The sequence below is a fragment of the Aptenodytes forsteri genome, unplaced genomic scaffold (assembly GCF_000699145.1).
Source record: "Aptenodytes forsteri isolate BGI_AS27 unplaced genomic scaffold, ASM69914v1 Scaffold255, whole genome shotgun sequence".
Lineage (NCBI taxonomy): Eukaryota > Metazoa > Chordata > Aves > Sphenisciformes > Spheniscidae > Aptenodytes > Aptenodytes forsteri.
The window spans coordinates 6930010-6955585 of NW_008794888.1; the positions used below are offsets into that span (position 1 = coordinate 6930010).

Genomic DNA, 25576 nt, shown 5'->3' on the forward strand with positions numbered 1-25576 from the left:
CCGATTCCCTCCCCCATCCCACCGGGGGGGGGGGAGTGAGCGGCTGCGTGGTGCTTAGTTGCCAACTGAGATTAAACCACGACATTCAGCTATTGCATTTGCTTAGATGACACTATTTCATAGGGTTCAAAAAAAAAAATCCACCCCCCAATTTTTTGTAATCTCTCATGGTAGTGAAAAAAATAGGTGCTTATTTGAACGTCTCCCACTCAACGCTTGGGACACTCAGGACTTAAGGATCATATTCAGGCCATCCCATATTAAAAAAAATACTTTCACGTTGCATTTCTTCAACTTAGGAAAAAACACACCCCCAAAAGCCCCTAAAGGAGCCTATCTGGAGGCCCACGACCTCAGTTCACTTTGCAGCCCTGCTAGGCAGCTGGAGCCAGATTGAGAATGTCACTTAAACATCAACAAATGTAGCTAGTTCCCTTACGTGACTGACAAATGTGTTTAACCTTCGTAGACATCTCATTCCCACCAGCCACCAGTTGGCTTAACACAGGTTGACCAGCAATTAAAAAGGAACTGGCAGATGCTTCTTGCTCCAAAGCTAGAAGATATTGCAAGTCTAAAAGATGACCCAGAGGACCACAGTCATGTTCATCATGCACATACCGAGTGGCTTAAACACAGAGCTTATTCCAGTGATTTTAAGGGGAACACTTGTCTAAACAAAACAGCCCACATCCATGCCGATGTGGCTGGGCCTAAAATGGGAACAGGGCTAACCCATGGATGTGGTATAATACTACACACTGTCTCTCCAGTTTAGCTCAAGGGTAAGAATACACAGTGGTGTATTTATGTACACTGGAGGCGATGGACAGAGCACTGCCACAATTTGGGATCTACCAGCTTGATGAGTGCTGACAAATCGTCTTCTTTCATTGTGTCACAGTTTATCCATTGGTGAAATGGTTGAATGTTAACATCCTTTGGAAAATGACATGAAACCACTGGGTGAGCAGCAATTTAAAAAAAATACTGTTAGTCATGATCATTATCTCTCCGTTCCTAGATACTTCTTTTTGGTGAAGGAACTGGTTGCTGTTTCTTTTACAAAGTGATGCTACATTAATTATCTTTTTTCCCTGAAAGTGACTGAATGTAAAGATGAAGGAAAGAGCTGAGGGCATCAGATGCAGTTAAATCTCTCTGAAATTACCTGTTTTCTGATGGTGAGATTTATTCTCGTAAATTTTAACCTATACCTTTTCTACACATTCTTTTGAATTTTAAAAGTCACTTAAAGACCCTTCATTAACAAAAGCTATCTGAACGATACTATTGGATCTGATGCTCAGATCTCTCCTCCTGTCTTTAAACATACACTGCATGCCATTAGTCTTCTCATGGTCAGACATTCAGTAGGCCCTATGGTTTACTCACCTTTGTATGTAGAAGAATCTTGCCAGGCTTTCATCTCACACTGTACTTTTCATTTAAGACTAGCGTAGCAGCCAGGCTGGCAGGAAGAGCTTTTATTCTTTACCCAGTGAATGAAATAAAAAGTATCATCCTATGAATTTTATTCCAAAAGTTCAACCTGGCATTGCAAATTATGCATCCCCACTAACTCTGTGCGAACAGCTCGCAGGCAAAAAAGACTGAGTTCCCCTGTTGTGATACCCTGAGGAATTCATACCAACCTGCCCTCACCGAGATCCTGGCTCATAGTTTCCATTCTTTTCCTAATATCTTTCAACCATTCCTGTTTCAGTTTTGGCAGTACAGATACCTGTTCAAGCAAGGACTTGTTTCATGCTGACCTAACAAATAACCATAATGTTCAGCAATGAGAACATGGAAAAATATGGTCTGGACAAAAAAAAAAACAACAATAAATTTGAGCACTACATGATGTCTGTGGAGCAGGAGAGCGAGCAATAATCTTTTAAATAAAACTAGAGAAAAATAATCACATGCCTCTCTTCTCAAACCTCCTTTTCACTCATTCATAATAAAGACAGCACAGAACTTTGTGGATTAATGGCCTTCTGAGGTTAATGATCTGTTTGTGTTGAGCTCTATAGACACTGCCTGGCTGGTCACGAACCTCTGGGAAATGTTCTGCTCCTCTTAGATGGACCAGTAAGTCCATCTAAGCACTGCCTATTTCATAGGTTATGCCAGCCTCTGTGACTGGAGAAGTTGGATCCTTTAATCAATGACCTTCTCATGATTATAGCAAACTCTCAAGGGCAATATTTGAGTTTCATAACAAGCCACAACCATTGGCATACAAAGAACTGACTCATGTTCTTAAGTCATCTAATGGAGAAAATTAGAGGAAGGATGAAACATTACTTAGTAACAATCCTAGTACAAGAACCATATAATGGTAGCATTGTGATGACTTTTCTGTAGCAAAAGACATGCTTATACACACATACATTCACTACTTTACCTTCAGATGCATACTTCTGCAATCTTTCACAGAATCATAGAATGGTTGAGGTTGGAAGGGACCTCTGGAGGTCATGTTGTCCAATCCCCGGCTCAAGCAGGGACACTTAGAGCCGGTTGCCCAAGGCCATGTCCAGACAGCTTTTGAATATCTCCAAGGATGGAGACTCCACAATTCTCTAGGCAAGACGTGTCAGTGCTCAGTCACCCTCACAGTAAAAAAAGGGTTTCCTGATGTTCAGATGAAACCTCATGTGTTTCAGTTTGTGCCCATTGCCTCTTGAGTGGCCTTGCAATGACATCTGCCGGCTCTCTCAGCACTCGTGGGTGCATCCTACCAGGGCCCATGGATTTATGTATGCCCAGTTTGCTTAAGCATTCCCTGATCTGATCCTCTTCCACCAAGCATATATCTTCCTTGCTCCAGACTTTTCTCCTGGTCTCAACCTGGGATTCCTGAAGGCCAGTCTCGCTCATAAACACTAAGGCATAAACACCCAATTTAATCAGGCAAGAAGGACGAAGTCACCTTTTCATTATCCAGCCAGCATAACTGATACGTTATGGGAAAAATTAACATGCTGATAGGGATACTACAAGCAAGATAGAGAAAGAGGTTTGCTTGGACCCAGGCTGGGTCTTCCAAGTATTGTTAGCTTGGGCTCTGTGTTGTGTGGAAACAGCTACACTGCTCCAAGGCAGCACTTGAGCCAGCGGTTCTGCTGGACTACAGCTCTCACTACACAGCTCTCTATGTCCACAACACAGGTAATTCACAACTTAAGAATAACTGAAAAATGACTACTATCAATCCTCAGGGCTAAAGGTTTTGGTAAAATGCGTTCTCAAAAGACCCTCATTTCAGAATTATTGAAGAGCATATACATATCTGCAACATCCATTTAAACACAAGAGCTTGTGACCCTCTGTCCTTCCTCCCCACCCCTCTCAGGACAGCTCCACAGAAATCCAATAATAAAAATGACTTTTCAACTGCAAAATGCGAGCTAGGAACTTAAGTCTTCAAGGAGATAAACACCTCCTCCAAGCAAATGGGAATGTATGTTTTCTTCTTAGCTGATTATCTGCAGCCAGTGGTCTGGTGTTTTATGCCAGATACCAGTAAGTTCAAAGTCAGTCTGTATATATGCAGAGCACAGATCAATTATTAACTGCATGCTCAGCCTTTTCTGCTCAATGTAATCCAATTACAGTTCCCTTGTTTTTCCCTTGTGGGTCTCCAGAACATCTCTTGACCCTTTAGTACAGCAAAATGATCTTCATGAGTACAAACATGTCCATGAATTCAGCTAATGAGACAGATCTTTCAGTTCTCTCCTCTTGGAAAGCGAATAAAGAAATCTGCCAGCATCCTTGGCTGAATGTTGTGGCTGCTTCTCCTTTCAAGTTAGTTTTGCACACTTAGAGATTTAGAGTGCCATATGCTAAAACAAACAAAAAATATTTGGTTTGGGTGCCAAGTCCACCTCTTCCCTCAAAGAATTTTTAGTGCTGGATTTGAACTGAAAGCTCTAACCAGCATTCCTATTTTCTGTGAAGCATGCTTACAGCAGAGAATCATCCAAGGGATCAGAGATGTTTCTAACCACAGGAGTTTCTCTAGTTACATAAAGAAACTGTTTGGGAGATCCTGCCACCCCAACGCTTTCTACTCGTGGTGCCGCAGCCAGCCTCCCGTTTACAGGCAACTGGGGAAAATTTTTTTTACATTCACCATTCCCGATCAAACTGTCACCGGCCCCTCACTCAGTAAATACCATAAGATTTCAGGGCCAACTACAACAATTGCTTGAAACTATATTTAGAAGCTATAGAGTCCTATCTGCCGTATGAAATCATTTAATGGCTGTGAACCAGAGCTAGACTGGGAACAATTCTCAGTCACTCACAGACAGTTGCTTGAAAACTAGTCTCCTTAACAAAGCTGTCTCCTACACTTCCCAACACAACTCACTTTCCTGTTCCTGATCGGTTAAAAATAATTGTACCTGAACCTTGGCACCATTTTCCACTTCAGTCACATAAATTGTGCAGGTTGTTCAATGGGTGTTGAAAGTCTGTAAGCCAGAAGGTGTTCTCTAAAAAGAAGACAATTACACTAGCAATAGCACAGCCTAAAGGGTCTTTCTGCAGGAGTTAGTTATGTCCTGCTGTACCTACAGGCCAAAACTAAAACCCGCAAGGTGGTAAAGCAAAAGAACCAGCAAAATCACCCCTAAAACCCACCCCAGTGTTTCAGTAAGTCCTATTTTCCCTAATTATTTTAGTTTTGCCCCATTGAACTCCAGAGTGCACAGCATGAACAGAATCAAAGACTCTTTGCCTCAAAGACTGAACTAGATTTTTTGCCTTTCTTTACCACTGAATGACAAAAGCTTTGTTTTTTCCCGAGAAAAGTTGTTGGAAATGCAGCTCAACAGACTTGCAAGGCAAAAACAATAAGGAGAATTTACATGCCTTCAACAGAAAGGCTGCTTCTGACTTAGAGACAGGAGGAGATTACAGTAGATTTCTCGTTTATTAAAAAGAAAAAAATCAGTAGCTTCTCACTGACGACATTTGCTTCTTTTTTTCAGAGTGTTAATTCAGCTCACCTCTATTACAGGTTTTGGTTTCTTTTCCTATTTACTTCAAATATCAGCTGATTTCAAGACCTTATAGGACAGGGCAATGGAGTTGATGTAGGTCCTGCTACTACATTCTGAGTATCAGAGACCTAACCAAAGAATTACTCAAGCTGTTTTCATTGGTACTTTTGTTTTTAACTGTGCCTTTTTCCTTGTCTTTAATCTTTCCCATGCAATTTCAGAGTCTTGCTTTCCAAAAGAAATTGAGAACAGAGCTCACTGTGATGGCAATAGGTACTGGATAGAACGAAAGGTAAAAAAAGGACTCGGATTGTTTAGTTTCTTGTGAGATCAGATAATAAATACAGATAAGTTTTCAATCACTCTAGGATAGTTTGAGATCCTATCTCTTTTCTTTGATGCTGGCTATCTGCTGTTTTTCTAGATTAGGAATCATATGTTTCCATGGAGAAAGCCAACAACACTAAGAATCAAAGACTTGGGAAAACATTTTCTAGACAATATACTTCATTGTATTCATATCACATTTGATTACTTGGGGGGGAAGGAGGAATGGAGAAAGGAGAAGCACTAACAGTTTCTTACTTAACATTTTTCTCTCCCATCGATTATTGTCTTTAGGGATCAAGGCAAAGATAACAATACTAAGGTACTGGCATATTTGGTGAAATCATGTAAACGCAAAAATGTACAGTGAAAATTTAGCCTGGGAAAGAAAAAAATATTTTTTTCTTGGCAGTAGCTTCTCATGACGTCAATAACTTCTGTGGACTGACACAATGAAAAGGCTAATGAGAGATGTTTACCCATTTTCTGTAGCTTAGTAATGGGCACTGATATTAAAAATGCACTGCCAATTATTGCAGTACTGTTAATCTTTTGGATGTGGGATCAATGGGACTACGTGAGCTTTACATATATACCCATCTATATACACATATACATACCCATCTATATACAATACATACACATCTATATATATGTGTAATTTAAAAATCCATGGGTACACTATGTAAGGTTGGAGAGGAGAGGACAGTGCTAAGTTATTGTATACAATTTTCAAAGGCACATTTAGATTTAGAAGTGTAAGTATTAATGTCTTTAAAAACATCAACTTCTGAAAACTTACCCATAAGCTGCCAGGACATGAGCCAATTGATCAGAAGAACAACCCTGTGATATAGATAAGTTCTTTGGGTGGGAACTGTTTCTAGAAATATTAGTTGATAGGCACTACTGAGCATCTCATTTTATAGACAGGGGTAATCTGTATAGGTCTAGAATTTTAACTTCTACATTGACATATGGTGGTACCCAACATTTGTCATAACTTTACCTCCTTCACGAACCACCTGCCCTCTCAGGCTGCAAGCACTGGAAGGCTTTCTGTGTGGGCAGCATTGATCTGGGTGGGTGAAGCTATGAGTGGGCATGAGGAGATTTTATTTCCTTTCCCAGACCTGACACTGGCCTGTTGGGTAACTCTAAGTGAATCATTTTACTACCACAATGCTAGTGTCTCAATCAATACGTACTGTATCTTCTAATGATATGACCTTCTTTACAGACTGACAGTCCAAAGTGTGTTGGGGTTAAATATGATTATTTATTAATTTTACTGAAACCAATTGATTTTACAGAAAACATTTCACATCTGACTGCATTAGACCATGGCTGCCTATACAAGTTCACTTTCATATAAGCCCCTTTTAATATAGTCTAACTATGAATAAGCCTTGCAGACACTTTCACTCCTTTTATGTTAAATGTTTAACACAGGAAGTCTGAATTACCAGAAACATTCTTCTCATTGTCACTTTTATTAACTAATAATTTGCCCAGTTATTTTGTGGATAATAGAAAAGAGGAATAATAGCATACATGAGTAGTAGCTTGAAAAATACTTACAAAGGTGAAGTATTAAAGTATACGTAGACAGTTTCAACATAGTTTCTTAACAAGTGGAAAGAGTCTTAGGATTATGGCAAAGAACATTACTGCTCACCTCTTAAGTGAGAATGCCCATTCCCATTTCACCAGGAGCCTAACCTTTATTTAACCAACCAGTTATCCAGCAGGGACCTGCTTAGGTCCTACTATACACTCTCAGACTCAGCAAGATTCCTTGAAATGAGCCAGTAAGAGAGAAGGAAATGCATTGACTTTTAATGCTACAAAGGACATTGTTATTCATAGTCCAGTAACTTTATGGCAAGCATAAACCTCTTGGAGGAAGAAAGAGTAACATATCTGAACATTATTTTCATTGGAATAATTTCAATTCCAACAAGACTAAAAAATAAGAGGACATGAGATTTAAAAAATGATTACATTTGGGACAAAAGGCAGAGAATATACATGACAAATGAATGTCTTGAAAGAATGACACAGAAGCACGCACAGTGTAACCCTGAAAGAGACTTTCAGGAGTTAACCAAGGTCAGTTAGTTATCTTAATAATTCTTTGCATATAATGCTACATTTTATAGTCCAGAGTTTTGGAGCCTGACATCTCACCAACCCTCTAAACTACTGTTATCTTCATTTTAGAAGTGAATAAATAGAGGTACAGATCTGAGTAAAGCACCATTGTTTAAACTGCTTGAGTGTGCTGAGAGCTGCTCCACCTAATTTCTGGAAGTACTGAGAGTCCCTACCTCCACCTTAACCAAAGCGGAGATCTGCAGATGGTGCAGCTGCCAAAATGCAAGGCTTATCTCTGCTCCTGCTGAGCTGCTACAAGAGATCCCAGTGTCCTGATCCCACCCCCCCCCCCCCCCCCACCACCACCCCTGAAAGAGACTTTCAGGAGTTAACCAAGGTCAGTTAGTTATCTTAATAATTCTTTGCATATAATGCTACATTTTATAGTCCAGAGTTTTGGAGCCTGACATCTCACCAACCCTCTAAACTACTGTTATCTTCATTTTAGAAGTGAATAAATAGAGGTACAGATCTGAGTAAAGCACCATTGTTTAAACTGCTTGAGTGTGCTGAGAGCTGCTCCACCTAATTTCTGGAAGTACTGAGAGTCCCTACCTCCACCTTAACCAAAGCGGAGATCTGCAGATGGTGCAGCTGCCAAAATGCAAGGCTTATCTCTGCTCCTGCTGAGCTGCTACAAGAGATCCCAGTGTCCTGATCCCACCCCCCCCACCCCCCCAACCACCATTAGAGTCACCCCTTCCAGAACTTCACAATTATAGCTTGCTTATGGTTGTATTTAATCAATAAAAGTCAATTGACTCGTGTTTCTAAGGTAATTTTACACCACTCTAGCAGCAGTAAAGGCGATTTAAATGGATATTACATTTTCATTCACTTTAGGGCTATTTTCGATTGCCTGAGTGGCATCAAGAGAATCGAGTGTAACTGAGAAGCAGATTCCAAGGTTTCACCTCAGCAGGGGCTAACCTCTGCCACCCTCGAGCTATGCACTGGAATATCCATATATCTGATAATCATAAACACTTGCCTCCGAGAGCAAATCAGAGATGGAAATCTGGGACTGGACAGGAGAGGAGAGAGGGTTTCCTCAATAGTCCCACTACCCTGCTGTGACTTTGCTTAAGGGAGATGGGTCCAGGCTGATACTGTCTCAGCCGCCCCTCCTAGGGATTTGGATACTCATCCCACACCAGCCTGAATGCTAGCCACATGACATAACCAGGAGATAAACTACTGCAAAGCCCTTATAGAGAATAAAACCTTTTTTTTTTCCTTATAGTTTCATTTGACAGTACTTGAAAGCTTAACTATTTTGGAATTTGCAAGGCTTCAGAGTGGTCTGGGTCATTCGGTCAAATGCACATATTCAACCACATAGCATTAACTTTCTATTGTTCTGCCACAGGCTAGTGACTCACCAATATGCTTACTCATCACTTGCAGTGCTCCAGTGCCTGATAAATCTTGAATAATTCAAACATCCCCATTTGTCTAGGATGATGTTTGTCTGGAGTGAGTTTTCTGAAAGCAGTGCAAGGAGTCAGGAGCCAGAGTCTTATTGAGAAGACATAGGGCCTACGCCTTTAAAATCTTTACGTGTTTTCAAAAAGTCCCCACACCATGTACCTTTTAATAGAAAATGGATTTACACCTCATGTTTTGGTCAGTGAACCTAGAAAACTTTGACATTTTCTGGCTTTAATATTCAGACGTACTGGCCATATCCCATTGAAACAACCCAGTGAAGAGCAATACATGTGCCAAGATAGAATGCAAAAGATAAAATGATAATACATTTCTGCATCAAGTGTTCTTGTACATTCATGGTATTTCTCACTCCCTTATCTTGGAGGCCTAATGGATCTCAGCGTGGAATAAATAGCAAGGAATTGCTATTGTACAGTCTTGCCAAATGAAAGTCAAAGCACATTTTAAGCCCCAACAACCTGATTATTTGAAGACTGAATAGGCAAGCGTACCACTGAATGCCAAATAAAGGGACATAAACAAGAGTGATGGCCATTTGCATGAATTGAATACCATGAAGTTGATAAAGTTGCAGACACAGAAATGAACTTAAATCAGTGCAGAATTCTATACTATTCTCACAAAAACCAGTTTTCTCACAGTTACACAGGTCTCCCTTTGGTAGCAAATCAAGAGTACTTACCATTCTTGGAGAGAATCACAGCCAAATATTCATGAAAGTAGGTGTTGATGTACAGCAGAAGGCTTGGAGTATGTGCTGTGAGAAAGCTAAATGCAATATTTTCCTTGGACATGACAGCATCCACATAAATGGCAGAGCTTGAGGTGCTTGCATTTTTTGTGACAGGATAAGGTTCTTGGAAAATATAGGTAATGGAAGTGCCAGCTTCAAATAATGCAGAAACCTCTGAAAGCATATATAAACCAAGGGAATAATTTCAGCTATTGCATTTTCAGATCTCCCAGACAGGCATGGACATGAGCTGACTGCCTCAGAAGCAGAACACTGCAAAATGCCCCTGACCCAGCTGACATCACCGTTCCTTAATTTGGACAAGCAGTGTGTCCTTCCTTACACTCTGTCTGTCTGGCAAAGAGAAGGACAGTGGAGACAGGCCCCTGAATTCAACCATTTTAGTGCCGGAATGAGAGCTCCACAAGATGGAACAGGCCAAAATGTCTGTCAGCCAAATAAATGCTTGGTTCACCATCTTCTGACAGCTGCCATGTAAGGCAATATTTTCTGTCTTCCCCCCATAGTAAAGACAATATATTTGTCCTTTCCAGTCTCCTTTTTAAACAAAATCATTATTAAAGCAACACATTGACCCAAAGACAGCCAGTAAGGAAAGCTGTCTTTGGTAGCTCCAAAAGAAGAGAAACATCTACCTGTGCATGCTCAGATCCCGAGAACTCATGCTTGTGTTTTCAATAAACACAACATAGTCTGGCCATGAAATACACAGATGTGATAACAGCATTTTTTTTCTAATATGAGGCACATTAAAGTCAGGATGGTGATATCTTCAGCTACAGACTGACTGCAAGTACTTTCTCCAATAAAGCAGCTCCACCTGTACAGCAGCATCTCCTAACAGGACAGTATGTGGTTATTTGATACGCCTCTTGTGGCATCGGTGCCAAATCCTCAGCTCATGTAAGTGAGCATATTTCCGTGGACTGCAGTACAACTAAGCCGATTTACACCAGCAGATGATGCGGCCCACTTAGTAAACCTGTCACATTTGTGAGGTGAGGGGCAGCCGTGGAATTTAAAACACTCACACTGCACCTTGCTGTTATTGAACAGGAGTTTTGCTAGTTCCTTCCTCTCCCAAAGAGCATGCTTATCTAAATTGGAAGTTCTTTATTTGCCCTGCTCCTTTATCTGGTGTTGGCAATATGTCCTACAAGCCACCAGAAAGGTTCAGTGAGGACACATTCACCAGAGACCAAACCATGCACATCAGTTTTCTCCTGAATGCTTCACGCTTATTTTTAAAATCTCTTAACGTTTGGATGGGTTGTCACAGGAATGAAAAAAACCCAAACATAAAAAGACTACCTCTTTTTGTCACACCGTTGCTCCAAAACTCTCTAAAGAAAAGCTCTCGAGATTCTGTTAAGGTGGACAAAGCTGGATGAGGTTTAAAAACAAGCAAACTAAACATTCAGACATGGGCAGACAACTGTTATGAAAAATTTCAGCCCTATTTGTCAATGTCTGGGCCAAGTTATATGCAATCGAATACAGGAATCATAGTGGGATATAGTTGGTAACTTCAATAGTAAAACTAACACCATTTTAATTCCTGAGGTCATCACTGAAGTCAACAAAAGGAGGCGTTACAACCTGCTTAAGATAAACACTTAGTAATGCTGAAGGGACAGCTTAGATTACGTCTTCTTGTAACATGGAGGACACCAAGCTGACATGGGTGAAACTGTGCTGTAATTTAGAGACCACTAGGGACTTAGGATCAAAGCTCGCTGCCTACCGTCCTTGCAGAAAGGTCCTTCATAGGCTGAGTTGGTACAATCACAGGAGTAACCATTATACTTCTCCACACATTTTCCTCCATTATGGCACAGGTTACCATAACTGCTGCAATGTCCTGGACATCCAGGTTTAACACCAGGTGTCATTTTAGCTCTCTCTTCAAGGTCAAGTTTCTGTCCATTTAAATGCAGAGATCGAATGCATCCCAAAAAGCCCTTTTGTCTGGAAGCTGTTCCCCCTGAAAAAGAGAGAAAAAAGGGCATGCATTCATTAGTGAGTCTGTACAGCAATCAAGGCCCAGAAGTCCAATCCAGAGGTACAAATATGAATCCATGAATTTTAAATAATATTATCTATTATATATCAATGCATACAGTGGCAAAAGATGACAGATGGACAGCCCTGGAAACTAAAGGTCTCTATTTATCTTTATGGAAGGACTAAAAAGCTGTATGTGACAGTTTCTTGTTGCCATTCTTCTTCCCTGCCTTATCTACTGCCCTGTCTGGCATTTAAACTGCAAATTCATTTGGGAAAAAGATTAGCTGCTTTATCGTATGTCTGCATATCACCTAATACATGAGAAACCCAAACCTAAGATGTTTTTTTTCTATTTGTTGCCATAGTACAGAGTATAAATAACACCCTAATCCCAACAGCAGGTGAGTTACACATGCTGATGAGTCCAGATAGCAGGGATGAATCATGTTCAGCACCAGGCCTGCTGGCTGGAGGGAAATGACTTGACTCAGAATTTATGCATGACTGCCCAATCTGATGTTGCACGTGAATGGCTGTTGTAGGCAAGACACGAGTTCAGGTCACAGGAGTGTTATTTATTACAATTGTTAAACATAATTGCATTTCTTCCTGAAGACCAGAGCTGTATGGATCTACGCAAGAGGGCAGTTCAGTCTCTACAAGCTAACTAGCTTCTTGTCTGCCCAATGAAATTGCTAACAGTGTTACAATGAAGACACTTTTTCCGTAAGAGGTGGTCTCTGAGAATGATAATAATGATGATTGTTAGAGTACTTTGTGCAAATATCACCATATTTCTTATTGTAGGCTTTGTTTGGCAGTTGCCAATGTTTTGCTTTTGAAGATACTGCAATCTTGATTGCTGCTAAGAAATCTGATTCTGGTTCAGGAGTTATCAGCATTTGTAGGCTCTGAAATGCTAGCTTTATTGGTGATTCTCCTGCAAAAGTAGTATGAAAGAAGTTATCTTTCCAAATTGTTCTTCTGTTGAAGTTGGTTCTATATCAAAGTCCATGAGATAAGAGATTACATTTTTTGATAAGTCCTTGCAGAAGAACATCTGTTTTTTCATAAATTGTTTAATTAAAGAAAGACTTCTGCACACTAAGAGGATGAAGCAATGGTCTGAAAAGCAATCTCACCAAAACTCTATTGTTCTGCTATACCATTCTAGCATATTTTTCTTTCTGGTACACTAATAGCAGAAATACTGGATTTGAATTAGAATAATTGAACTATAGATAGTATGTGTGAGACAGGTTTATTTCATGCTAATTTTATGATGCCTTTCTCAGAGAAACAAATATTTTCAGATTCCTTTTTAGCCAGCTATTCTTTTCAGGTGAGCAAATATTAGCTCACTTATTTTAAAGGCCCTCTGAGCACAAGAATCGGGCCTTCTGCATTTGCTGCACTGTGCACACTCAATCCTTTTCTTTGGAGATTTTGCTCCAAAACCAAACATACCATACAGAATTTTCAGTAATGTCCAAATAAGTAGAAATGTGATTTCTCCCTTTAAGGTTACTGGTTACTCTGTTTTCTTTTGCATGGGAGGTAACCACAAACATTACAAGGAGGAATGACAGTTTCCTTGCCTCTTCTCTCTGCACACATACAAATCCCAGCTGTAACATTTAAAGAATGAGTACAAACTATTGCTAATTATTCCACAGATGTCATGTTTATTGCACTACCCATATTCTTACTGCTCTCTAAAGCACTTTGGAAAGCCATGTAAAGTAAGTTTCTCACTCTTCTCCTCTTCTAATGTCTGGAGAGTATACAGCCTAACAGAGACCATCTATATGATCCTAGATCCACACAGTATTGATTAAGCAAATCTATTTATTATTTGGACATTTGGGCAGTTTTCTTCAATTGAGTAGACCTAATCTTCAAATACCTTCCTGTGAAGCAGAGAAAAAATGAAAACAAATGAACAAAATTCTTCCCCAAATGAGGCTTTGCAGATTCTTCCTATTCTAATAGGCCTGTTGGAGTGGACAATTTCACGGATGTGACCTAAATGTTTTGTTCAGGAAAAACAGATTTTAGGATGACCCTCAGGACTGTAAACACCAAGGTTAAGGGTGTTTGCTGAGTGGAGGTGACAGTCAATTGAGCCATGCTGTTTTCAGCAAGGTATTTATGCAGCTGAATTTTACTGAGAATCCTTGGGGCAAGGAAGAGAGAGTCTGAGAGGAGGGGGCAAGAAGCTCACAACTGAGCACTCGTAGCTTGGTGACACAATTGGCTAAATAATTAACATTCTATCAATGAATTGAGGATTTGCTTTAAAAAGCAAAGGACTTTTTATTGGTAAGAACTGGATTAGGGAGGCTGATGTGGCGTGAATAAGTATTAGGAGCATTCTTGCTTTATGTAACTGATACAAAGAAAAGGAAAGGGCATGGGTGTATAAGAATCATAATTATTATTACTCAGGAGTAAAAGAACTTGCTATGATATTCCTCAGAAGACATCCAAGTCACACTTGCTAGTCTCAAACTGAAAGTTGTACAAAGCAGTCAGGATACACAAGGAGGTAAGCGTTAATTCCTCCTCCTGGCCTCCAAAATATCCCAAAGTGTCTACAGATTCCTCTAAACACAACAACAGTAAACAAACTATGCCCCTTCTTTTTCTATCATTCCTTTTCTCTGTCTCCCAAGAAAGCTTCTCAGATGTTGACTCTCTCTGGGCTATGTTGCATTTGGACTGACTACAACAGACAGAGGAGATTCACCCAAGGATTCCTCGCTCCCTTGCTCCAAGACAAAACCAGGAACCCAAGCACTTAATTTTGCTATTCTCCTTAACATACCAAATGAGTAGCACAAAAAATTCTGATCAAGGCTTTATGCATCAAATTAACTTCTTAGAATTTGTATTTTGCTTCTCTGATGTTACCAGTCTGAGTGCAAATCCTGTTCTCGAAGAGGTCTGTGAGGACTGTCTTTCCCCTCCCCATACTGGAGTGTTATGTTCATGCCTTCTCCACTAGGTAAGACAGAGTTTCATCTCAGACTACACCATGAGAGGAGATGATGACACACCTCCTCCAGGACCACAGGGATATACCAGGAGACAGCTGCACTATCCAAAAGGATGTCACTCATTTTGAATGCTGAAAGCGACTGTCCATTGAAAAGAATTATTTTTGCCTGTCCATTCAGAGCAAGTAATGTGCCAAACTGGCCTCTCGCTGGGCAGTTTTGTGCCGTTCATATTATCTAGCATGTACATTTGTTTGGGGTTTGCTCCTTCTACTGTCATTTTTTTAAATTAACAGAAGAAAAACAGCCAGATGCAAGGATATCCATGCTGTGACTGAGGATTATAAACCAGCCTAAAGCAGTTAGATACACAAGACCCACTGAAAGAAAGTGAGAAATGGTTTTCTACCTCCTTTAGGCTGCTTTAAAATCCAAGCTTGTTTGATTTTGAGTGTACTGGCAATGAAAAGTCATTTCTCCCTTCCACTTTGCACATACAGAAAGCTATCTTAGAAGCCTGCCACATACTCCTTGTGTGCCAATGTCGGCCTTAAGCAGACTTTCTGTCTTTATTCTAAGTTATCGCAACAAGTGTAGCTGTAGAAAACCTCTTTCTGGTACTACATAGATAAATACGTAAGTGCCCTGTGAGTCAATTACACATTTAACACAACAGCTAATCATAAAACATTACTTAATCTACACTTTTGTCTCTTACTGACTATGCAGAACAGTTTCTCCATAACAGAGAGAAACCATAATTGGATACAGTCAGATATTTATAGGAAGTGATGGAATAAAACAAGAATTGCAAATTCAAATACTGTCACATTGTGTTGCTATGGGTGAGGAGATAAAAGGAGAGGGATTAGATTTGAACACCTTCATTTTGACTCCCCTCCTTCTGCTTTTATCTCCAGGCAGATCCAATAAGAAGGTAGCCATTTTCTATGGTTTATTTTGAACAGCATGTGTAAGAAATCATCACTGCAGCGGAATCCTGGGAACATCAGGCAGTGACAATTTCTTACACAAGCTATGTGGCATGCTGGCCAGAGCAAATGCTTAGGTTCTGCTCCCCCAAGGGGAACATCCCCCAAAGACAGATGTGCAGTGCAGACATCATGTCAGCAAGATGCAAGAACAGCCAAAACCATTGAATCAAACACAAAACAGGGCAATGAAAGGTGGCAAGGCAGAACTGAATGGAGAACAGGAGGTATGGAAAAAAATGGCACCCAAATTCCAGCATTTCTGTGAATACAATGAGTAGTATGAGCATATGGGAAGAAGGATCTGATTCTCAGCTCTACCAATTCCTTTTATACAATATCGATGTATAAAAGAGACTTTAAGGTAAACAGAAATCATTACATGAGTGCATCTTTCCAGGATATGTAAAACTCGTGTGAACCTCTCTATCTGCAGTGTTGTACCAGCTCCAAAATGGAAGTATTTTGGGGTGCATTAGTGTGCAGATAATGAATTACAGCTACTTTATGCTTATCAAGGCCAGAAGTGAGTGAAGAAGCCTTCTTGCAGATAGTACTCACAATCCAAGTAATGTAATGTGAGTTCAAGCCCAGTAAGACATGCCTAACATTCAGAGATACTCCATAGAAATGCAGTTTAAGAACATTAAACACACCTATGGTTACACCTAAGTACATAGAGCAAGTTGAAAATTGATTTTTACCCTAGCAATGACCCAGACAGGCTTAAGTTCACGAACATGCACAACTCAAAATTAGCATAGGGACAACGTAAGTCATGGTGAGACTCCCAGGATCTGCTATAGTCTCTGAACGTCTGAATTTCTCTGCTGGAATAAGCAACCATGACATCCAAACCCTGAACTCGCTGTCATTATATATCAGTTAATATCCCTCTGAGACAACTCAGGTTCACATTTTTCACAGTCTTCAGGACACAGCTTTGCATTAGTTCACGGTCAGTGTTTTCTCCATCTAAAAGGACTAGACAGTTGTTGTGATTTGGGGTTTGGTTTCTTACAGAAGAGAATATTTGCTCACACGTGGTATATTTTTATCTCCGAATCCAGTCTTTTTTAATTCCTTGCCCAAATTTAAGAGAGAGAATATTATGTTCTCCCATATTTCAAGAAAACTGGTAGCAGGGTAAATAAGAGAGAAACAGCATCAAGGTCTCCATTCAGGAAGACACAAGTGTGAATTCATCCCTTACTGTACATAAAAGAACCTCCACACATAAAAGAGAAATCCTTCACTGTGCTTAGTCATTGGAAAATCTTCAGTAAAAGCTTAAATCTCCTAAAATACCTAAGTCAGCCAATCTGAAAATAAACTTCCAAGGAAAGTCAGGCCTTCTTAATTCCCTTCCTTACAAAGTATTTAAAGGCTGATTAACTTCCTCACAACGTGTCAGTATCGCCGGATCAGAAGTAAATGAAGCACAGCTCCACGACTGCCTACAACTGTTTTGTTAACATTGCTGGAGAAGGCTTCTGTTCAACTTTCTTTACTATAAATCAGAGAAAGTAAAAAGTCTGTTTGACAGGCCAACTTCTAAAAAAAAGCAACAAACTAATATAAAAAACAAAGAGCTATATTCTTCTATTACATACAGTCCCAAATATATCTGGTTTTTGGGTTAAGAAGGAAAAATCTGGCCAAAACAGAAGTAAATAACTCACTCATAAAAGAGGCAAAAACAGCTGACAAGGAATTAATTGGTCCAAATTAGCAGAACTCCTTTAAAATTGTTATATGCCAACTGCCCCTGTAGTCAAATTTTACAAATGTCCAAATTTATTTCATATGTGTGATCTACTGTATATAAATCCCTAAAAGGAAAAGACACAAAACCGCCTCACATATACTGCGCATAGGCTGATGTCTCTGAAGCAAAAGGAAAATAATGATAGTTTGAAAGCTACAGTGGATCTCCATTTGATCATCATCATAATGCTACATGATACTAATATAGTTCCTTCATCCCAAAGGATCAATAAATCCTTCCAGAAGATAAATAAACTAAATTAAATTTTGACATTGAGCCTTATTTATGAGATTTACAAAATATTTGAATTGATTCTGGAGAAGAATCAAGAAAAAAAAAGGTTATATCTTAATGACTAGCTACCTCCAGTGTGGAAACAAAGTTCCATGTTTAAATGGAATGAAATAGGGAGATTCAATCAAAAAATATTTGGAAAATTTTTAAAATAGCAAATCTCATCAGTTATATAGATTATTAATTAAGAATGTGCATACTAATTGTGGAAACCCCTTAATCACTGTCAGTATGCAGAATGCTGCAGAAACAAATATGTTGTGGATTATAGGGGGAGTAGGGAGTAATATTATGTGCTGCTGCTTCTTTCCTTTTTACAATGTTGTTTATGCATTTATTTTTCAGATGGGATAAAATTCACCCCGCACGGTTGAAGTATTAAATCAGTTGCTTCCTATTAGAGATTGGAATGAGACCTTCAGTAGAGACAAATTATGCCACATCTGTGTATTGTTGGACTTCTGCCACCTTTCCCTGGAGCACCCGGGGACAAACAGTGTCAGAATGAGGAGGCTGCCCAGGTTTCCATCTCTTCTGACTGCTTTGAGGAAGACTCAGGAAGTCATGGACAGTTTTGGCCTTCAATATGGTAGAGCTAAGGGCCAAAAAAGCACTCCTAAAAACATTAGGTTTTCTGTCACTTTTGTTCAGGGTTCAGTAAAAGTGTGGATGGACAACTGAATGCAATCTATTTACTGCACAGTGAGAATTTTTCACCTCTTGGCTGAGATAAAGTAACTATGTCCTAGAGTTTAATGTAAACATTAAGGACAATCAGAGAAAAATTTAGGTTTGAAGTCACTGCTGAAGATCAGCTGGTCCAATCTGTTCCTCAAAGCACAGCTACATTCAGGTGAGGTAGATTCACTTCTCCACCAAGACCAACGGGACCTTTTCTGCACAGCTGCTACCCATCCACTCAATCCCCAGCTTGTACAGAGGCATGATGCTATTCTGCCCCAGGTGCAGGGCTTTGCATTTGTCTTTGCTGACAAGGGTTCCTGCTGGCACATTTCTCTGTTGAGGTCCTTAACTACCATGGATTTCCATGATGCAGTTCATCGATTATGTCACTTTAAAACCACCATGAAGTTCATTCAGGTAACCTGTTTATTTTGCCGAGACAGAGAATCAAGCTTATAGGCAGATACTGCTTTTCAGATGTGAGATGGTAAGCAGCTGATATATATGACATACCTAATAGATGACATGATAAATCCTTCATTTTTACTCCTTTAAAAAGACACAACCAAAAATTTGCACAAGTCTATCCAGTCATTAAATTCTCTAAGTTTTCTAACTAGAAACAGTACCTTGGCTAGATTTCTCTGATGTTTCTAAGGCATCTAGCAGCCCAACCCTACTGCCTTCAGGCCTGACCTCCTGCAGAACATGTTCTTAGGATCATCTTAGCATTTGAGAAACAAGTGATTAGCAGCGTGCTTCATACCAGAAAACAGAAACCTTGCACTGTGACAGTCTTAAGCTTCCCATCTGTGAGTTCTTCAGTGAACTTTCCTCTGGCTGAGTCTACCAGAGATCATTTCAGGTATAAATCAACAGCTATGTGGGAAGGACTCCTGGCCATTGATGCAGCTATATCTATTTATTAACAGATTCATTCCTTACGTTCAGAGCCCAGTAATTACTGCACACATACACTATAAAAAGCTCAAATAAATATCCCAAAATCTTCTTAAATCAAAGGGTGTGGATACACCGGTAAACTTTATTAAAATGAATTGACAGATTGAGGTTTGCTATAGCATTTCAGCTAAGTAAGAGAATCCATTTTAAGGAAAGGATCAGTAGTTACCTGAGTGGCCCTGAATAAGAAGTAGGTTACAGCCCACTCCATCACTGAGTGGATTACTCAGAAAGACAGTGTTTGAATATAGAAAAGGGAGAAGTCCCTTTGTAATCCCTGATTATATTATCAAATACAAGCTGGTCCTGATCTAGGTTTCATTTGCAAGGGAGATAGGGAAACAAACTATATGCAAACAGAGATATATTTTTTTTTTCCCTTTGAAAGATCACCTTCAGTTAAAATAACTGTATTTGCTTTGACTGTGTTGATAGTTCTCTCCCACATGCACTCTATGGCCAAATAAGGGTTTTGGCAGGCAAACAGGAACAGACTTGAAGACCATACTGTCATCAGGTTTTGCCCCAGAAACTTATATGACGAATTTGAGCCTTTTACATCGCATCTAAAAAGAGAGATCACATTTCCTACAGCAAATTACACAGCCAGTGCTGCGCAAGAAGAAATACTATGAATTCTTTGTCAATAAATATGTTTCATTGTCAATAAATATGTTTCAAGCAATCTTAGACCCTAAAAATACCATCTAGTATAGTATGGTTAAACTATGGTTAGTGATTTGAGTGTAAAGGCAGTAGTTTGGGTTTACTTTATGTTGCAGGAGTGGAAGAAGAGAAAGCAGAATTAGGTCACCACATGCAAGCTCAATGGTGAAACAATAGCATTACCAAGGTATGGACATAGAAATATTGTACGTATCTACAGAAACCCTTAAATGGTCCCTACCTACAAATAATTGGCTGTTGAGCTGCAAGCGGAAGTGCCCCTCAGCAGGTGCCTCCAGGACCTTCTTGGGGAGGCTGTCCACCTGGAGAGAGGTTTGCTTGAGGTTCCTCTCTGCTCGGATGTAGTGCCACTGGTTGTCATTCAGGGGTGTGGGAGACTGCACAGTGGCTTCTGTGGGGCCATTCCCAACATCTATGGAGAAGGTGATCTCTTTGGGGGCTGGAATACACAAACAGATGTGAAGAGGAAGTGAAGGTCTGAATTAAATCGTGGTTTTGACATCAAGAAATCTTACATAAATATAGGGTCCATTAACTTTTATGTCAGCAAATAGTACGGCATCATTTACCTCCCATCTCCTACACAGCAGCTTATACATAAATCTAAGCCTGCAGCCTCACTGTTTGATCTCTGCTGTGATTATGCTTGGCTGTGGGTACCCATCTTTTTTGCTATAACAATTACAGTGCTCTAGAAATAGTAGTTTATTCTCTTTTTGAAGTAAAAGTGCCAAATGCTGTACAAAAGTCACACAATGGTAGCAAAAGATTTTGGACAAATAATGCTAAGATGGGAGAAAGGATGAAGGAGATCTTTCTGACTAAATCTTTCAAAATGCATGTACTTAACAATTACAGAACTTGGCTGCAAATGGTAGGAGAGAATCCTACAAGCATTCTTTGCCTGAATAAGCCTGACCTGGGAAGCAAGGAAAAACAGATGAGCAGAACTAGTTCATTGGTGATCCTAAACTAAAGAGGCATATGTAACACATGTCCAGAGATAGTAAGGCTCCTAGAAACAGGACGATAATTGAAAAACAACAACCATATAAAGGAGCTCATCTTGCCCTGCTGGAAGCCTGAAAGGGGCCAGAACTTTTTAACACTCTTGTTATTGATTATTTTTCCTCTTTCTAAAATGCTAAATACACCAGAAAGACCAAGAACCAGGTCCACAGACCGCACAACCAGAAGGCTGTGGATTGAAAATTCATAAAAACCTGTTATTTCAAGCCCAACAAATTGGATAGGTCTGGTTTTGGAAGCTGCTTCTTAGATAGTTAAGATAGGAAACACTCCACAGGGATAGACAAAGATCTGTTCTGAGCCCCTGCATCTGCTAAAAGGCCATTTCACTTTGAAGCAGCTGGTCTGTGGAACTTCCTTGATACAAGGCCTTTAGGCTGCAAATTCCATCTGGCAGCAAGAAACACACCACCAAACTATTAATGAGAAGCCTAAGTTTAAAAGACAAGACTTTCCCCAAACTTTTAAATAACTCATTTCTCTGGGAATACAGATTTAACGCACATACAAAAGCTTTCGCTAAACAATCCTCCTAGTTGTTTGCAGTATTTGTTATATTTGATATCAAAATGACATTTTTACTTCTATATCCCTGAGAATGAAATGCAGTACACTGAAGAATAACCAATTGGACTTTGATGTGCAATTAATAGTAAATCATACCTCATTACATTGTGATAATGCACCATGACTTTTACCATTGGTTTAATGAATCGAAGGGCCTTGGGGCCCTGTTTTATTAAATTTTATGTTGGAGTTATTATAAGCATATTATAAAATGCATAGCACCCAGTTTGTTTTTCCTAAGCTTGACAGAATTTGGAATACAGAAGTTATATTTCATGTGAAAGCCATGGTACCCTTTTGTCACTAATAAATATTTGAAGTCATCAGAACAAGAGTGAGGCAAAACCTCACTAATTAAGTTCCCTGCTACTGTCCGTTAAATACTGAGTAGCAGTTGTACTGCAGTCACTTACTAGATTTTGAAGTATTCAAGGCTCATTACAACTGTGACTGACTTATCTTGCATTAGCATCCTGTCCTCCACAGACTCTCACCTCGTAGCTGTACCATACACACTGAGTTCCTCTGAAACAGTAGGGCTGCATCAGACTGGGTATGTTGCTGATACAGAAATAAAAGTAACCATCAGAGTGGTTGTATTAAATTTTTCAACTTTCAACTAAAATTGCAGTCTATAGGTACATCTAACCAGTAGCTTTTCTATAAAGAGCAAAGAAAAAATTAATATCAGTGTTGAAAAAACAAATTCAGTCACCTGTTTGTTTAAGAAAGATAAACTTAGCCATAACAAGATTAAGTGTAATGACCAAGGCTACACAGGGAAAATCTGAAAGGAGAGGTAGATAAATCCAGATTAATGAGTCTTTATGTTTCCATCTTATCCTCTTCAGGCACATCCAACCATCTCAAGACAGAAGAAAACATATCTTTCACACTTCCCTGCACCTGTCAAATTGGGCAAATACACCAAGATTTCTCAACGGTGAAACTTACAGCTTATTTCAACTCGTATGAAGTCTTTAATCCCAAGGTTTTCCAAGAACACCCCGGAGACGGCAGTAGTTTTGAAGAAGAAGGAGATGTCCGCGCTGACCTCGGCATGGAAGGTGGGGAAGTGCAGGTAGGAGGCCTCCGTGTTGAAGGAAGCGGCGTTCCAGAACTGCCCTGCAAACACAACCCCCTTCTCTATAGTTAATTGGCACAGGACAGCAGCTGTGGGCTGCACGTGGAAAGCCACCTTTCATCAGATAAACACTTTTTTTTTTTTTTAAAAAAAAGGAACATTCTGTACCTATGGAAATTGAGAAGAGCTAGTACTCACTGTCTCCATAGCAACGCAAAGGGCCGATTTTCCAAGCAGCCTCAGAGTTTGATCTGTTTGTGTCAGTGATCACTATCTGAGTTACTGGCAAATGGTCTTTGAAAGCAAGGAGGCCAGTATCATTTGTCCTGGATTATAATAAACAAACAGAAAGAGACAGATTAACCACAGCCAAAATCCCCAGCATTATATATATGCAAGGCAATACTTGAAAGATGCTTACTTAAAGATGAAAGGTCTTTTGCAGAATTACCTTGAAGACTTGTGAGCGGTACACACCGCTTAAGAGACATATGTGCACATGTATGCTCTATGCTCAGACATAACACCGACCCCAGAAGACTCTGTATTTGGATACATTATGCTCTCTGGTATGGACTGTAATTGTGTTTCATTTGTGCAGAATGATTGTGAAGCTGAGGCAGAGTGCTGCCGTTCTGCCCAGTGGGTATTAATGTAAACTGGGCTCTACTGGGTTTCCTCAGCAGGATGAATTTGATGTGGATCAGGTATAAGCCGAAGTTTGCATTTCTGTTAAGTTAGCTGGAGACAGATAATGGCATTTATGCTGGCTTTATACTTTATCCGAGCAGGAAGAGGACACGCGATACCTGATCCAGCATGGTGTTAGCATGGGGCAGCCGGACAATACCTGATCCAGCCTCAAGATGGCTGGTACATGACTGACTCGGCACACTGCAAAGATGGTTGAATTGGCAGAGTGAGTTTGCAGTGAATCAGCCCTTTGTATTACACACCTGTGGAAATTTTGGTTCAGCGACTGAAATACTGAAGGCTCATTTACCGCATTGTCAAACTACAGTCTCTTGTTTGTATCAGCTGGGCTTATTCCTCAACTACGACTAACTTACACATGGCTGCTAGAAAGGAAGAGAAAAGAAAGAAAGATTCCTAAAGGATCATTTCTTTGTTTTTATTCTGAGTGTGCTGGGCAAATTGTTGCCCCCAAAATGCAGCGCTGTATTTCATGGTAGCCCTCTGGTCTCTAAGCCGATTCAGTGGCTTTGACTCTGGCAGCGTATACAGATGTGCATTCATCCCACTGTACTTCATGCACCAAACTGAGTCCCTCAGGCATCCAACCCTGACCTTACCAGAGCCAAACTGCCCTCTCGAGTTATTTCTCTATCTATTAATTATAGAGAGGCAAGTGCTACCATATCTTATCTCCACAGTGATGAGTCTTCTCTTCTCCTAGCTCTTTTTCTGTGTCGAGGTCTGCTGTGCATCTGGGCACATAAGTCTGGCACAGCATCTTTCATGGAGCCGAATCTCAATAGTTTTGGAGACAAGGATCCCTACCTCTGCATGGCCCAGCAATCTGCATGCAGGGTCTGGACTCAACTCACCTGTCTGCTCAGAGGTGAAAGATTACATGCTGCACATGGGGATGGCAACAATGACCGGATCCAAAATACCAATAATCCCAAATTTACACCCACTGCTCTTCCAGGCAGGTATGACACAAAGCCTCAGGAAACAGGTATCACTTTTAGAGCGATACCACTGCCAAAGAGTCTGACATCCCAGGCAGGATCCCAGACTACCTATATGCTGCTCATAATACCACCTTCTACAAAGGTACCTCTCATTATAGTTCCAGCTGTGGGAAGGGACACAGGACTTAAGCAAAGAAATAATAATCAGGATGAACACTGCAGCTGTGCTCTGACACACAACCTCGGCTGTTTGCTTGGCTAAGTGCTCTACTCTGACTAATGTCAGAAAAAATAGAAGGGGTATTTTGATCTTTTTGATAAAGGCTGCATACATTTCATTTATTTTTCATTGTTTCTAATTGCATGCAGCACAGTTAATTGTCTCATAATTCCAAGGGGAAAAGGAGAGGTACCCTCTCCGACCCTAACATTTTTTCTTGCTTCAGTGGGTGTCTGACATGCAGATAATTACAGACAAAGTGCAGCAACATGAAATTCCCAGACACGAGGCAGAGTGATGCCTTCAATACAGACTCAGAAGGAAAAATACCATGTATGAATCAAAAGTACATGGTCTCCTAATCTCTTCACAGAGGTCTCTCAGCAGCATACTCACATAGATTATTGTATCAATCTTTGAAAGTTAGTGTAAATGCTCTCAACAGATTATGAAACAGTTGTAACAAAAGCTGAACTATTTGAGTATTTCTTAGGAAGATAATTAAATAAGGCATTTCAGTGGGTGGGAGGAAGAAGAGTAGGCAGAATGAATGAAAGAAAGGCAGAAAGATGCACAGAAAGAGGACATCAAATATGCAATATACACATGAATAACTAAGCTGGCATTTACTTTTTTTAAAATTAAAAAAAAAAATCACAAAATATTTAGGGAGGTTTCCTGCAAATTTATTTTCATTGAAAAAATAGTTCAGTCTTTTGACTAGCTATGATCAGCATTAAAATAAAAATCAGTATCTTCCTACAGCTACCACTTAAGATATCTACAAAAAAAATGAAATGGTGACATTTTAAAGATATCTATTCCACATCTCTGAAAACTGCATTGCTTATTAGATATTCTGTTATATTGCATGAAGTTCTTTTATATCAAATTTTATGATTCTGAGTTTTCT

General features: G+C 39.9%; 1 protein-coding gene across 1 annotated transcript in view; it reads right to left on the minus strand.

The window, feature by feature from the left end:
• CNTNAP5 (contactin associated protein like 5) overlaps positions 1-25576 on the minus strand; it is a 239298-nt gene that overhangs the window by 26497 nt on the left and 187225 nt on the right. The window contains exons 15-19 of the mRNA XM_009275042.1: positions 22984-23111; positions 22656-22826; positions 20326-20544; positions 11456-11695; positions 9640-9864 (exon numbers count right to left, since the gene is read on the minus strand). Coding sequence (XP_009273317.1) covers positions 9640-9864; positions 11456-11695; positions 20326-20544; positions 22656-22826; positions 22984-23111 — 983 coding nt within the window. The remainder of the gene's footprint in view (positions 1-9639; positions 9865-11455; positions 11696-20325; positions 20545-22655; positions 22827-22983; positions 23112-25576) is intronic.